Here is a 17,105-nt window from a genome sequence, read left to right on the forward strand (position 1 = left end):
TCCCAATCCTCTTCCCCATCTAACCTATCCCTTTTCTTTAGACTCCGCCATGAAACCCCGATCTCTGTTTTCCAGTAAGAGGTCGGACAAGAAAAATCATAGATTAGATATACTCCCTCCGTCCCATAACAAAGTATCCATTTTTCCATTTTAGTCCGTCCCATAACAAAGTATCCATTTCTTTTTTTAGTAACTGTACTATCTACCTAATATTACAAATGCTTTTACAACTTACAATATATTACACAAATATCATTACATTTATATCACACATACTAATAAAGTTATTTTAGTCATTTCTACTTTATTCATACTATATTCCAATATAATACTAATATTTCTAAAACTACGTGCAAAAAGCAAATGGATATTTACTTTCGAGACAAATAGAGTATTAAAATTTAATTTTATCTCATAATTTATTTTTTTTACAATTATTCAATTGAATTCTAATTCTAATAAACTCTAACTACAATTTTCTAAAATTAATCTAAAATCCAATTCTAATTATAATAAATTCTAATTTAATTTTTCTAAATTTAATTTTAGATTCTTTGCATTTATAATTTATAGTTATTTATTATTTGAAAGATTGATTTTATAATATATATGACAAATTAAACTAGACAATTACCCAATATCCCCTACAAAACAATTTCAATTTTGTAACAAGATTTTTTCGTTGTTAAATCCACTTTTTTCGTTACTAAAGATATTAGAGACGAAATTTGAGATGGAATTACGTTAGCTACGTGAACTTTAGTAACGGAATTCCATTACAAATATCCTTTTTTTTTTTTTTTTTTTTTTTTTGTAGTGATCAACCAAAAACAAAAAATAATTATTTGTTTATTTATTTATAGGGCCTATTATTTATTTTTGTTTAATAAGGCCTATCATTTATTTTACTTATTTTTATTTATAGGGCCTATCAATTATTTTTGTACGAAAGCCTTAAAAAAAAAAAATCGAAACGGCCCTACCTAAACCCTCGTTAGTAATGAGTATATAAATGAATAAATTTTAGTTTGTTCGAACCTTGCGGGCTAAGGCAGGCAGTCGCTAGTTTTTGAATTTTCTTCTCCTCGCCGCCCTCTCTCTCGTATCCGCTGGCTATTTCGAACCGCCGTAAACCTCCTTTTCGATTCTGTATTTGTTTCGTTTTTAGCGTACCAATCATTTGATTACTTGCAGACGTCTATGGTCTGACTCAGTTGTTTCGAATGAATTTTGTGTTTAAAATTGATTAATGCACTTTTTTTATAAGCTGTTCTTTATTGGTGATGTATGTGATTTTGGATGTACTTAACACTGCTTGTTTGGATTTGCACTTCGCATATTATCATCCAGTAATTTAGTAATTTCCCAAATTTAAAAATGGAGTTTATTGTTTTCACCAGATCGTATGGTATAAACAATAGGGTGAAATTTGTGTTAGTAAAATTATGAATCAAATAGTGACCTCTGTAACCCAATCACCTATCCCTCTGTATAGGACTTAGAAGAATAGCATTCCCATTGTAGCTAGCTATTGCCTTAATAGAGGATAGAGAGATGGGCATAATAAAGGTAGAAGAGAAACTCAGTAGAAGACTTCCATAACTTCAATTGATATCAACTTTGAGGCTTGAAGTATATTGTATTACGTCTTTAAATGATAAATCTTGTAGTACATGAGTTATAACCTATAAATCCTATATTCGGTACGAACTTCTATATATCTTGTTGAAGCTGCACTACTTAAATGTTTATATAGGCGGAAATCTAGGTTCTTCACTGTTTTATACCTTTTATGGCTTTCATTAAGAGATTCCCCGTCTTAGTTCTTACACATTAAAAATCTCTCCGTCTAAGTAAAAAGGTAGTTTATTAATAGATATGAGAATTAAAAATAATAATAATAATACATTTGAGATATGTTCATACACATTGAATTTCTAGTATTAGTTTCAGTTCTTTTCAGTTGCATATTAATCATTTGTTTTTATTTATTGAACCTTGTAATTAGAGGTTATTAATTCATAGATTGGTTTTCTTCATTGGTGTTTTTTTGGGGAAGTCTTAAGCCCATTTTGTAGCCGGTATTTTGCACTTTATTTCTTACTAATGCTTTAGTAAAAGCAGTAACTAAATTCCACCAAACTCTTTGACAACAATACCCTGATATGATTATTCCTTAAACTTATATTTCTAAAAGTTCCATTCTATACCTTACTATATGGTCATAATATTTTTGGTTTCACTAACACAACACTTTGTCAAACATTCATAGGTTGTCGCCGCCCGCAACTCTATATCCATTAATAAGTTTATCCAGTTTGTTTCTTTGGCAGAATTATATAAGGCAGTGGATTAAGATTCTGTATTTGTGTGTGCTATACAAGCTTGTATTTTGGGTGCCAGCCACCCCACCTAAAGCGAGACCATCCAGATGTTAGACTTGTCTGCAACACTAGTGAGTCAACTAGTGTCTCTGTAACCTTCTGTAACTATTGGATAGTGGATAAAAACAGTTCAAAATCCACAGTTCTTGTAAGATAACCAAGTATCTATCCAAAGTCCATATTAAGGTCTGCTTGTTAACCTGGATAATTTGCATAATTCAAATACAATATTTGGTCTAGTGTAATGCCCATAGTTGTCGCTAATAGCGGTTTAACATCCCGGTCGGCTCAAACCAAATTCCCTTCGATGGATCATATGACGTGGATGCATAATTTAGGTATAATGGAAGCACCATCACGTACAAACATTTGTAAAAAGGGGGTCAACACAATTGTTAAGTAAGCGCAATTAATTAAAGTAAAATTAATACTTTGTAAGTCATGATTCACGTGTAAATGACACAAAATCATTGGAAGAAGATAATTTGAATTAAAATATCACATATCACATAAAGATAACTCTCACACACAAGTCTTTTAATGTCTCCCTTATATCTCCTTTTAATGGTGTTGAACACCTTACGAAAAAAGTTCACTAGGCCTTAATAAGGGCAGGTTTGACCCGGTTTTCCAACCTTATTACTTCGTATGACACGCCACATAATTACACATAGCAAACATAGGGTCACAACCCTAAAAAAAAAAAAAAAAAAAAGCCTCCACAATATGTACATAAGGGTTCAAAGCCCAAAGTACATGTAAGTCAATTTATTTATTAGTTGCGAGGGACGCCAAACAGCCCACAACCCTCTAGTGTCCAATATAACATACCAAGAGGGGATTGTACGAAATTCATCCTTCCATCACGGATGACGGTGTAAAAACCTTTTCATCTTGAATGACGGGCACTTCGGAATTACCTAAAAAAGGAATCCGCCATCTCGATCTCTCGACCTAGCTCATTCGGGTTCTAGTTTGAAGTTAGCTAGTTATCCTAAAATACCGGTATACCCTCACATGTTTGGAAGGCACGGAGATAGAAGACTATGCCTTATCATAATCTAACCCCAAGAATCGCAATATTTAAAAATAATCACAAATCCTTTCCTAAAAATCATAATTAGGTCAGGGCAAAACTAGGGTTTCTAACCCGTTTCACAAATCATTAATTTTCGTACTTGAGTTACCATAAAAATTTCCCTATAAACCCTAAATATCATGCTAATAAACTTCCTAAGGGAAGATGGAAAAATCCAAGGTTTTAGAAATCCATTTAAAAGTAATTTCAAAGAAACCACTAACAATCAACAAATAGGTTTAGAAACGATAAAATATCAATTATCTAAGGTTAATCCTCCTTACCTTAAAGAGAAGCGACCGAAGGGGAGAGTTTTGGAGAAGAAAACCTCCAAGGAAGAAGAGGAAGATGCTTGCCGGCGGCTGACTGGAGGGAGGAGAAACACACTGCTGCCTTACATGGGCTTACGTATTATATATATATTTTTTTATTTCTTTTGACCCAACTTTGGCCCAAACACCCAAACATCATTAATTTTAATCCAATATCATCATTCTTTACACTAAAAGTCCAAAATAACTTAAACTTCAAAATAAAATTGTCCTATACCGACAATTATTTTACGGGGTATTATAAGCGGAGTGGCAGTTGAGACATACAATGCATTACGGACATATGATCATTACGCTTTAACCAGGTTATTCTATTCCACCTCTTCAGCGGATCTGCAGGGCCCCAAATGAATTGGCTTCCGCTACAACCACTATGTGATGCCGCCTTTACGCAATAGTGGCCCTAGTTTCGTTTAGCATTGATGCGGTGCGGAGTGATATAAGCTCTATGTTTGTTTATGCATTTACATTATACTTTAGTTTAATCAATTCATTAGTCATTTATACAAGAACTTGCTATTCACTTTAAGAAGCAAAAAAGAAAGCTATAGATATTTCTAGCTCCAGAAAAAGAAATAACATTATAAAAGGAAATGACATTATAAAAGGTGATGGACATACAAAGAAAGAGATGAATGAAGATGTACATAAGGACATATGTATACAATAGGAGCGGTATTGAAGAGGAGGAATATCTATACAAGAGTAAGAGTGAGGAAGGTGAAAATGAGGAGAAAAATAATCTATCATATTTTGAATTTGATTCACTATATATCAAATTAGTAGTGATCTATTGTTTTTGCTTATTAACTATTTATCCATTATGATCATATCTTTTTTTCATTTTTTTTTTTTTAGATATTTTATTAGTTTGAATGATAATTATGAAATTATATTATAAGTATATTTTTAAAGTTTTAATAAAATCTAATATAATTTCTGATTTTGTTCTTTTCAGTATTTTATTTCTGGTATCTACTTCATTTAAGTTTTTAAGTTTGAAACTGAGCTAAGATATCTATCGATTTCCTTAATACCTTTCTTGTTTGTGCTTATTATTAGCTTGTCATCGACGTAGAGACCAATAATCATTCCTTAGTCTTTATTAAATTTGGACTACATACATTCTTTTATTATTTTGTTTGAAAATATGTGATAATATAATGGAACCAATCTTTTTCCTGCTATTATTTTGGTTTGAAACTTTATTTAGTCTACCATACAATGATCACTAACTCGCAAACTTTGTTCTTGTTTTTGAGAAGGATCAGGATAAATTGTTGATATCTTAGTGAAAAGATCCCTGACTTGTTTTATGGCATGTTTAGATACTGTGCAATTACTTTTGCACTCTATAGCAGTATTATATGCGTTAAAATTTCCTCTTCCATCGTTCGTAGTATTGAGAGCATCAACGAAAACAAAACATGAGCTATACACTACCATGTTGGTGAGGTTGTAAGGCTTGTATAATTTTGTTGTGTTTTGGTTGACTACCATGTAGATAAATAAATATATGATGCGTGTCTCGTCAAGCTTAAATTTTTAGGCTAGACGATCATTCTAGATCATCTAACATTGTGGACTATCACTTTTCCTTGGATTTGAAAGTTGAGTGATGGGATATGACCATGCACAAAATATTAGGAAAGCCAACATTTGAAAGTTTATAATGTGTGGGGATGGGGATGAGTTGTGAAATTATTAGGTGGAAAGTGATAGGTAAACAAAAGAAATACATCTAAGAGGGCATAGATATGTGTGGGAGATCTAGAGATGCCCCAGTAGAACTTGCAGAAAATAGACTGTAGATACATGTGGGTTCCTAATTCCTATAGCAAAGAAAGGAAGATGATGTAAAAAGAATTGGAAGGAAACTTATACGGAATTTACATCTAAATCTACTCAGTCAAACGCATCATAGATAAAACTGCAATGCCATTTTTTATACTGAATGAAATGTGAAGTTATGACTTTTTTTTTTTGTTATTTGTTCTGTGTTATATGCCTAAACAAAACAACCTTTATTGTATTTATGGGAGCATTTGATTTGTGTGCAAAAGTAAATATATATATTATTATCAACATGGAGTGGAGTTGTGGTTATTAACTTGTTAACTCAATAATAAATTAGCTTATATGGACACACAGGTGAGGCAATAAAACACACTTTGCTATTTCCAGTCTTTGCCATGGCTATTGGTGATGATGGCATGTTGGAAGAATCTGCATTTTCGTTTGGTACGGATACTGGCAAGCTGGAGCAGGTTGGAACGGTGATTTCATCTGAAGACATTGCCTGGGCAGATTCTTGTCTGGCCAAAGATTCTGAAGAATTGGAGGGTAGCTGGAATTCCATGAAAGAAGCCTTGCTAGAAACTCTAACTCCTGAGCGTGATGCTTCTGCTGATTCAGAAGATAATTTGGAGATGTCTTCCTCTATAAACAAAGGTAAATTGAGTGATGTAAGCAGCAGGGCTGGTGAATTGATTGAAGACGTGAATGGGGATTTCTGGTCAAGGTATGACCCAAAAGATGTGTTCCTACCAGCGTACAACGAGCGTATGAGGCAGGTTCGAAGCACTGGAAGTGCTGAGATAGTTGAGACAAATAGCGAAGATGGCGATATGATATTCAAGACGTGGGATTTGGATGTTCCTGTGGAGGAGGAGGAACTTATGCAAGAGCTGAGTAATGGTGTTTTGGAATGGGCGTGGGAGGGGAAGGTGGAGGGGGAGGGGAAGGGGTTGGAAGTTGATGATCTCATTGCTGATATAGGAGACCTCTCTCTCTGAATCTTTGACATTGGGGATTTGAAGTCAGTCAGTCAGTAGTAAGTCTCAATCTCTCTGTTTTGGTATTTGCTACTTGATATTATGAACAATCATGTCAGGTTGGGTTGGGTTGGGACCAGGACAAGTTTTATTTTAAGGTTCAAAGTTTTTATCTAAGCTAGGTAGATGGAGGAGTGACTAAGTGTCTTTCTGTCACTTTAAAAATGAATGATGTATGTTTATGGTTTGCTTTTGAATTTTGATAGACAGACACCGACTCATTCCCAATATTAATAAGGTTATTTTAGTTTTTGTTTTTTTCTTTTTTACCTTATTCATGCCACCCTTTACATCTCCGCAGACACTAGTTTGCAGTGGGTCTGAGTTCCCCTGCTGTGTGTGCAGAATGGGGCTAGTGTTTTCCTTTCTTCGTTGGCATCTATCTATCTGTCTGTATCTTTGTTACCTAGGATATAGTAGTTGCCCTGGCTGGTCCCGGGTTGGGATAGTGGCAAACGGATAAGGGATGGAGGAAGTATATCTTTATACTAATTTACTCTTTTCTGTCGTCTAAATTTATTTATATTATTGTTTTTTAGTTGTCATCTAATTTTATTTCTCATTTTATTTTTCGTAAAAATGTTATATATTTTTTTCTTACCCTAAAATAAAAATATTTTTATATTTATCTATTTTTCTTAAAAATATTTATCTATTTTTTTTTAAAAATTCGTCGGTCAATAAGTACAAATTTTTATGGCGAAAAGAGTAATATTTTAAAAATAAAAGAAGATATTAATTAATTTTAACAATAATAATATTTTTATTTAGATAGTTATATTAGTAAATTACTTAAATAAATATATTAGAATTTGGACAAGAAATTAAAATTTAAATGTTTTTTAAAAAAACACTTTAAAATTCAAGAAATTATCAGAACATCATAGAGTAGATATGTATAGGCACACAAATAATTTCTTAAAACATCATGCATAAATTATTCATTTTCTTCTTCTTTAAACTTTAATTTTTTTTGGGTACAATAGATATTAAGACTTGTAAAATCATACAATCAACTTGTCTATATTTCACATTTTCATTACAAGCAACAACAACAAATGAAAAGTTTTCACATTTCATAATTTTCATGCCCACTGCATAATGAAATTTAAACACAATAACAATAAGCAACGATATTCATCTTCACTTTCATAACATTACAATAGTTTCTTACATCTTTTATAATAAAGTTGAAGTAGAAAACAATGATAACCATCAAAACCAAATATTGAAATTTGCAGCAAGATTCAGATGTATGTCATGGTTAGTTTTTTATTAAACTTCATAATATTGGAGAGGATAACAAATGGTAACTCATTATTTACAATATATATTTATATCTAAGCCAAAAATTGGTGGAATTTATCATGTTTCTTTCCAATTAATAAGCCGGCCTTTAAAAACGAGTGAAAAAAAAAAAAACAAATATTGTGAACCACCTGTTTTAGTTTGGTTTCATCTGCTATTTCATTAGTTAGATCATATCATTCTTGGAAATGATAAAGAAAAAAGACAAATACTGAAACAAAAAATGCAATTATTTAATTTTACTACAACACTGTAAGAATGAAAACTATGTTTGTGGTAAGTTAACAAAAGCAATGAGGCGTTATTTGGTATATAGGTGTATTGTGACTCATTTATGGTCAGAAACAAAGAGACAACAAAGTCGAGGAAAAACAATTCTAGTGAAACAAAAAGAAAAGAACCACTAAGGAAAATGATTGATTACAGGTTGATTGAAAGTATTGAATCGTATAGGCGAGTCACTGTACGAAAACTCACTGCAACCATAAACTGCAGTAAGTCAATGATTTGACAATAATTAAGAATGAAGATCTTAGAGCTCATACGAGTTCCACAAAACCATCCCTAACAACTCGAAACAAATTACTATGCCTTAAAGTTTCATTTGAATCGATTGTTTGGTACATCATAAAGAAGGCAAAGAAATTTAAGATTAAATTCAAAAGTAATATTGCTTATATTGACAAAACATAGTTTTATTTGACACAAGAAACATAAATGTTATAATGAACCCCCGGTGAGGCAGAACCACTTAGAGTTGCTAAAATAAAAAATCTATTGCAAAAGTATTATTTTGCCCTATCTTTGTATTGTGTTATTTGATGGGAAGATATAAATATTTCTTTTCACACATTATGTTCTGGCTAAGAGAAAGAGCAAGAACAAACTTGGTGACACTTTGGAGACAAAAGCAATTTACTTAATCATAAAATATATCATTAAAGGTTATGTAATCAATCAATTAACACATCGATCACATAATTTAAGAAGTTTTTTAAGAAAAAAAAATTAACATAGCATGATAAAATTTTTATAAATTCTTTGAAGTACTTGAAAGTTATTCCAGTTATAAATAAAAAATGTTCTGCATGTTCTTGTCGTACAATCTATATTAATGAGGACAATGTTAAACCCTGTATTCACAATGGAGATATTTATTTCAAGCTAGCAGCAAGAAGTAATGGGTTTGATCAGCATTGGTAGTAGCCCATTTACAATGTATTTGTCGATTTTCAAGTCATTTTCCTATATCATTGTTTAAAGATATATGTAAAAAATTTCTTTAGCAGATCTAGTTCAAGAAAAATATTAATAAATATTTTATAAATTAATCTCATCAGTTGAATAATTTATGAAATCACGTGTATTATGTAAGAAAGTAGAGAATTTATATAATCGAAATTAAAAGTTTGTATAGTCGATGAGTATAACAAAATGAAGAGTAACTACTTTCTGGTCCTTGGAAAAAAAAAAAAAAAAAACTCATGTGATTGCTCTGATGTGTGTTCCAACATAACTCGTGCACCACTTTACAATGTAAATATAAAGTAAATTGTACCTTAATAATTAAACAATATGAAACTGAAAATTATAGATTAACTATTTGTAAGAGAAGCAACGTACAAACAATAAGGAAATATTGAGAATAATTCAAATATAATGGAATTATTAACCTCGAGACTTAAATCCCCGACAAAAATGATAAAATGATCTATATATATATATATAAAAAAGAATAATTTATTAGTCAAAATATTTTTCCAAAGTCACAAGTTGTGCAGCTTTTGAAATATATAAACTAAGTTCATTGAGTAAATTTATTACCACTCACTCAAAGTACCATTTTTTATTGCATCGTCCTCCATTTCTCTCAAAGCTTCAATATGTAATTAGTAACATGAGGGAAAATAAAGATAGTACAAGTTGTTTATACGAACAATTGTAACTTAGAAAATTAATCTTTTATAAAGAAGAAAAATAAAATCAAACCATTAAATTAAAATAAATAAGGGTATATAAAGTCAATTAATATAAAACCAGTTGAATTTAAAATTATCAATAATTGTAAATAATTCTCCACGCTAATATCATTAAGAAATCAATCATGGCATAAATACAATACCAACCCAATAACACTAATATTTATATTCGACATAATAGCAAAGAAAATTCTCACCGGATTTTACTTCCTTTTTTGGCAAACATGCACGGGCAATGTATCCTATACATGAGCTATATTGTTTCCCGCATTGGAACTAGCATGCCATCATAAGCCACATCAGACCAAATGTTCAATATCTAATGGTCTTCCCTTTCGTCATTAAGACCTGCTTCAAAAAGCCTTCTAGCAACCTCAACCCCATGTTCGGTGTCTCCTCAACATCTAAAGGGGCTGCACTACATAGAAAGAATTTATATTTTCATCGTGCGAGCTTGATAGTGTACGAGAATAATCAAACTCTCTCATTTGTTGTCCGAGGAAGCCATGGACACCAATTGAAATTTTAATTGATGAAAAATTGAAAATCACCAACAAAAGCAGAAAATAAAAAATAAGCGACCACAAAAAAAAAAAAAAAAACCATGTAATAAAAATCACTAATCCAAGATGAAAAATCAAATAAGTGACAACAAAAATTGCAAAGATGAAAAGATGAAAATCACTAATCGCATTAAAGATGAAAAGAGATTCTACGAATTAATAACAAATTATCGATTATCTTTGCAAGACAATACTATATACCTTTGATTATAAGGGGTTTCATCTTTGCAATATTTTTTAAAGTATAAAGAGATTTCATGCAATTTTTAAAATAAAGTGGAGATTTACGCAAAGTTTCGATACCACAGAGGGGTTTTATGCAATGTTTTTTAAAGTATAAAGGAGTGTTATGCAATTTTTAAAGTAGAGAAGAATTTACGATGAGTTTCGAAACCACAAGGGAGTTATAAGCAATTTTGCTTTAAATTTATAGTTAAAAGAGAGAAGCTATACATTCACTCACAATAAATCCAGAATTGTTCTCATTCAACTGTAATCATAGGATTTGATAATAAGTAAACGGTCAAGATCGTATGAAGGGGTGATTAAGTAATTTACATTATAATAAATAAGGTAATCATAAATTTATGCATAAACTAAGGAGATGTACATAGATGTAATATTTCTTTATTATTGTGGTTATAATAAATCCAACCTCAATCATTTTAACACCAAAAAAAAAAAAAAAAAAATTATACGCTTTCCGTTGACGTTGATCTACCTGAGAAAATATACTAGTGAATTTGGAAGTTGGAATAAGATACATCAAAATGATGTGCATTCCCTTGAGTACCAGTACTCTGCGGTCGAAGATGAAATTTAAGAAAATCATGAACGCAATAATTTTTTTTTTTTTTTGTTTTCATTTACTGCGAACATAATGTAAGACATAATTATTTTACATCATATATGTATTCATTGAACATCATATTGTAAATATGAATACAATATAAATTTATTGGTTATCCACCAAGTCGGTGGTCATGTTATGTGGTATTGAATCATAACCAAAATCGATAGACAATACAAATATTCAATAGTATGTTGTAAAGCTTTAATTCTACATTATTTATCAAATTTAATAGTTGATGAGCATAATTTGTGGGAAAAAAACACAAAACAATCGAAATTGTTTCACTGTATCGATTTTATATTTTATCGTGTGTGAGAATAAATATTACGTAAATCTTTCATGAAAACCAAATATCATATTTCACGAAGCGGTGTGATTAATAATTTTCAAAATAATTCTATTAATTAATTTAGATTTGATGTATCGAATGTACATTAGGAAGCAAAAAAGACAACTTACTCAAAACAGTTAATATTTCACATATAGAATATTTGCGATTTATTAAAAAAATATATTTTAAATCTAGTTTATTATAAAACATCATATTAGACTATTCGTATTACGATGATATTATACTTGACAATACTATATATCATTGCATTTTTTATCGGTAAACTATTACCTAAAAATTTATCACATCATATCAAAATTGATACGACCTTTATATCAAACACCGTTGTGTTGCTATTTTATACTACGTATATAAGTATAGCATACATAATTTTAGCCCGTTATCACATTTTTTGAATATTTTTTATTTGAAAAGAACTTAATTACGTATATTTAAATTTATATAGATTAATATTTCCAATTATATCATAATTAGTTAACATATTTAATTTTTTTTAATTAATTAACATTTAATTACCTCTTTTAAAAATTTCTAAAGTATCCTCAATAAATAAAAAACTATTGGATCGACATAAATTTTTTGATCAGACGAACCTGGTAGGTTCAGAATGGTCCTGAATCTCACATAAGGTCAAGAGAATACCCGCAGCAGCAAAAGATACAAGAAAAGGAAAACAATCCATCCAATGCTCAAGTACCAAAACTGTCGCCTTAAATTGAAAACTGACTCTAAGTTTAATACCAGTGTGTGCTCAGATCGAAAATTCAGCTATCATGCTACAACAACAGGGTAAGGTACTACACAAACTACCCCAGAAACATTACCTGCCCGTTCCGAATGTTGATTCCCCATACTTTGTTGCAAGAACCATTACCTCTCTCTGCCACAGTCAAAACATTCGAGCCTGCATCTACTTCTTCTTCTTTGATTTGATGGAAGCAGATTGAGTAAATGCAGTGCCCTGCACACAGACACACATTAGCCCAGATCGTTCGATCTACTGCTAAGGGATCATAGATTATAAAATGCCTGGCTAATGATACAGACCTGTAACCACTCATCCATGGATGCGTTAGTAGTCCCAGTTCCAACTTCAACCTTTGCAACCCTCTTGGTTTTCTAAGAAACATAAAAAGAACATGGTGCATCAGAGGACATGCAGCAAAATATTTTCATCTAGGTCAATGCATTTGGAAGCAATAGCAAAACCCCGTCGGATCAATTTTATAATGGCTAAGGCAATTCATAATTCAGATTCAAACACAGCACCATCGTGTAATCTGTATTCCGCGATAATTATTGATATTTTGCAGGACATGTAGATGATACCAGCAATGAGCATAATACTTTAATGCATGATGCAACTTCAGCTGCATTATCGATAAAAGAGTTGAGCAGACAACACAGATACCTTAGATAAATTTTGAACTTGTCCGCGTATCCAAAACCCAAGAAGGGTAAGAAGAGCTACGCCGAGGCAAAACAAGAAAACAGACTCAACGCTGAGCAGGCCACCTGCTTCAATAACCTCAATTGTTCCATTGTAGAATGTACTCTGATAAGTATTCTGATCAATCTCATAGACAATAGTCCCGACAAGATCAAAGGCACCAGGCTGAAATTTTCAGGGGGATAGAAGAGAAAATAAAGACGTTAAAAGTCATGGAATGAAGCTAGATACTTTGGGTATAGAATATCAAATAACTTTGATGAACTTACCTGCAAGAACTTGCTAACACCAAATATATAGGGAAAAGTTGCTTGGGCCAATGGAGGAACTGATGCATTGTTAAAACCCTAGTGAATCAAAATATCATTATCAGAGACCTACAAGATAATTATATTAGCCCCAAAACAAGAGCTTATAACACTATTCCCCATTCAAACTTTCAAGAAATATGTCTATTTTATAAAATGCAGATCTACAAACAAGGGTGGAATATCCGCAACATAAGAGGAAGCAATTCACATCTCTGTGACAGGGAAGGAAGTGATTGGCTACAATGGTATGGGAATGACTCTGAAAGAGATGTTCGCAAGAAAAAAGACTACCATATAGTTGGAATAATGCATGAGAAAGACTGAACTATGAATGATGCTCCATAACGGAATACCTATCAAACCAATTTCAGCCCAGCCTATACTGTCTCAAGTCAGCCATCAGTATATTCCAGTCAAAATGATATAAGATAGAAAATGTAGTACATCCTTTACAATATAGTTCCATTGCAATGAAGTAAGCATTCCAGCTAAGATCATTCAAATTCATGACAGGACAACATTGTTTCTCTACTCTATTCGGTTTTATTTATATAAATAAAATAAAATAAAATAAATAAGAACTCAAATGACAAGGTTTAATTGATCATACAAGCCCCTATGGCATAGTAAAAGACAAATAACAACACAAAAGCAGCCAGGCAAGGTCAGTTTATGGTATGGGATGACATAAAGTTGCACACAGATATATCTAAAATTAAAATTTCTGTATGTGCAGGCAACCTTTAAAGAAAGGTAAGAAAAAAACCTGGGCGGAAAGATTCTGAACCAAATACTTGTGATCATAAGGGAAGTGCACACTGGCCTCAATTGCAATAACTTTTATACTTGATTCTCCTAAAATAATCATCCAAGACACAAAATTTTCAAAAACCACAAACTAAATGTCAGCAGAATCATAAACATGGTTAAATAGAGCAGAAGAAGAAACATTAACTTACCCTCATTTTTTATTCCAACTAGAAGTTCACTTTCTTCCCCAGCAGTCACCACTGAAATTACCAAAAATCAAAAAGGTGTGGATTGGAGATACAGTTGAAAGAGAAACTCTTAAAACTAAACTAATAATAGCAACATATGATGGGAAAACTAAGGTATAATGCATAGTGGATGGCATTAAAGCAACAGCCAAACAGCGTTAGCTAACATTTTGAAGGGTTTTGTGGGAAAACACAAATGGTTTCCACGCCCGGTGCTGGACTATAGCTCCCTCCAATGAAATCTTGGACATCTTCTCCAACAATCCCAACTTCTCCTGTGTCCTCAGAGGAATCAACATCAGCATCAGGATCTGGTTCACAACTTGCAACTGCCAAGCCATAAAGTGTCAAATTAGTGATCTAATTTGTTATCAATCAAACTAGAACAAATGAGCTTCAATAAAAGGTACAGTTACAAAAAATTTAAAAAAAAAAAAAATGATCTAAAATTTGCTAATGAGTTAAAGAACTTTGAAAACATGGTAGCCACAGATCAATACGAATATCAGCAACAAAGTCAACAAACACTGCCCTACATAACTATAAATCATTCTAAAAGGTAGCAGCAAAAGAGAAGAAATTCATCATGCATCAATAAATTCTCTTTATCATAACAAGGTTAACTCAAACCCGCATATCCAAACCAGCATCCAAGCAAAAAAGACTAAAATCGCAGCATATAACACCACAAAACCACACAATCAAAAATAGAAAAATTCTCAAATTATAAGCACTGAACTCGAACCAAGCGTGTAAGTGCGAAACAGCCAAATAAACAAACAAAACAAAACAAAAAAACGTCGATTTGATCTGCTTCCGCGCAGGAACATATCGTAATTTTAAAAACCCATCACGATAACATAAATTAAGCATAAAATCTAAAGCTCTGTGAATCCACATGAATTGCGCCACTCAGAAAGAATAACTAAACCATATATTCAATCGCAATTGTACTTCAAATTCAGGAAACACACACTTGCAAACTAAACGGATCTGGATCTGATATACTTACATTTTGCAAACGACGCAGAAAAAACTAGCAGAGATAGGATGAACCAAACCCTAATCGTCATATTCGACTCTTTATTAGTACCGCCCCCGCAAGAGTAGAAGGAAAAATGTCCGATAAGAGCAAGAAAGAAAAAACCTCTTATAAAACGTGGACCAAATCGGTCGCAACAAGGAAAAAGTTGGGGGATTTAAATACAAATTTTAATGTTCTTGGGATCAAAGTGAAATTACTGCGGAAACGCTTGAGTCATAGCCTGGACAAAATTGTTTTTGGTTCAGCTCAAATTGAATATTTATTGTAATCCGGTTTACCATTGACTTCAAATTTGAACTCATTTCTTTTACTTCATAATTTTACGGTCATCTATAAAATAATATTCTCTATTCGAAATACAACTATTGTTATCCAATATATATAAACTAGTTTCTACACGGTGTGCTATCCACGAATTATTTTTAAATTAAATTATATAATAATATTGAAATATATGGGTATTGCGTGACCGTAAAATCGAATCGATGATTGATCCTCTTTTCGAAAATTAGATACGCTCCGATAGTGCTTCAAGTGGCTGACGTTCTAATCCAAAGATAAAACGATTTCCGTCTCGAATGAGAATGGTACATCTAATCGTCGGAGCTCCACCGAACAAAAACGAGAGAAAAAATAGGAGAATGAGGAGAGAATTGTTGATGTTAGTTTTTAGAATGAAGGGGGAGCCCTATATATAGGCGTCTCCACTCGGCTAAAATAGCAAGGGATCAATTACGATCATAATTACAACCTTAATTATCGGTGTAATTTATTCTAAATTCAAACCTTCCGTTTAAAACAGTCGTAATTGATTCTAATTACAAACTTTCCGTTTGTGACGATCGTAATTTATTCTAATTTCAAACCTTCCGTTTGAAACGATTGTAATTTATTCTAATTTCAAACCTTCCATTTGAGATTATAATAAATCTATCCAATGGATAATATTTTATCCAAATAATACTGCGACTTAGGCCATATACCCGCATTTAATTTGGGGTTGTACAATTTGATTTGTCTCGAAACAAGTAAAATAGTTAAAAATATTAACCAAACTTCATACATAATAAATAAATAATTTATTTCTTCCAAATTAATCTAATTAATTTGGTACACCGGTCCGTCACATTTTCACTCACAAAATAATCGATTGCAAAATAACCGATTATCCAACAATCCCTCACATAAGTGAAAATGCCCATAATGACAGAAACCTAGTTCAATCCCTGTGAGACATTGTCACATCATGACAAGTAGTTTTTGGCTTTGAACCTTCCATAGTCAACATTATAAAGTGTATTGGTGGCCCAATTGACGTGATGCATTGAATTGTTCCACCTCTGCGTGCACTTAGTCAATAATATTGACGTATCACTATCTCAGTCTTAAGTTTATTCTCACGTTTTGATCAATTTCAGCCATGGAACTCATCTTTGGATTCATAAGTGTTTCATTTGAAGCGGTTCACACTTCACACTTATATAGGTAATCCTATATCAAGGTATCTAACTCACACATTTAGGACCATTAAGAGTCATTGACTCAACCTCACCACTTTTGCATATTATAACACTCATTGCTTTTTAGGGAATCGTAATTGAGTGTTCATACAGGACTC

General features: G+C 32.0%; 2 protein-coding genes across 2 annotated transcripts; one reads left to right on the forward strand and one right to left on the reverse strand.

Moving 5' to 3' along the window:
• The first annotated feature begins 1,007 nt into the window (after positions 1-1,007).
• LOC127252658 (uncharacterized) lies at positions 1,008-7,122 on the forward strand. The gene is made up of 2 exons (XM_051276940.1): positions 1,008-1,128; positions 5,946-7,122. Exon 2 carries the CDS (start codon positions 5,987-5,989, stop codon positions 6,587-6,589), a length of 603 nt encoding a protein of 200 aa, XP_051132897.1. The 5' UTR covers positions 1,008-1,128; positions 5,946-5,986; the 3' UTR covers positions 6,590-7,122.
• Positions 7,123-12,341: 5,219 nt separating this feature from the next.
• On the reverse strand, positions 12,342-15,621 carry LOC127252676 (translocon-associated protein subunit alpha-like). The gene is made up of 8 exons (XM_051276955.1): positions 15,455-15,621; positions 14,610-14,771; positions 14,404-14,454; positions 14,211-14,299; positions 13,403-13,480; positions 13,095-13,298; positions 12,731-12,802; positions 12,342-12,644 (listed from the first exon to the last, which is right to left on the reverse strand). Exons 1-8 carry the CDS (start codon positions 15,513-15,515, stop codon positions 12,594-12,596), a joined length of 768 nt encoding a protein of 255 aa, XP_051132912.1. The 5' UTR covers positions 15,516-15,621; the 3' UTR covers positions 12,342-12,593.
• Between the last annotated feature and the right edge of the window lie 1,484 nt (positions 15,622-17,105).

This window comes from Andrographis paniculata, unplaced genomic scaffold, assembly GCF_009805555.1.
Source record: "Andrographis paniculata isolate CXL003 unplaced genomic scaffold, ASM980555v1 Contig46END, whole genome shotgun sequence".
Taxonomy (NCBI): domain Eukaryota; kingdom Viridiplantae; phylum Streptophyta; class Magnoliopsida; order Lamiales; family Acanthaceae; genus Andrographis; species Andrographis paniculata.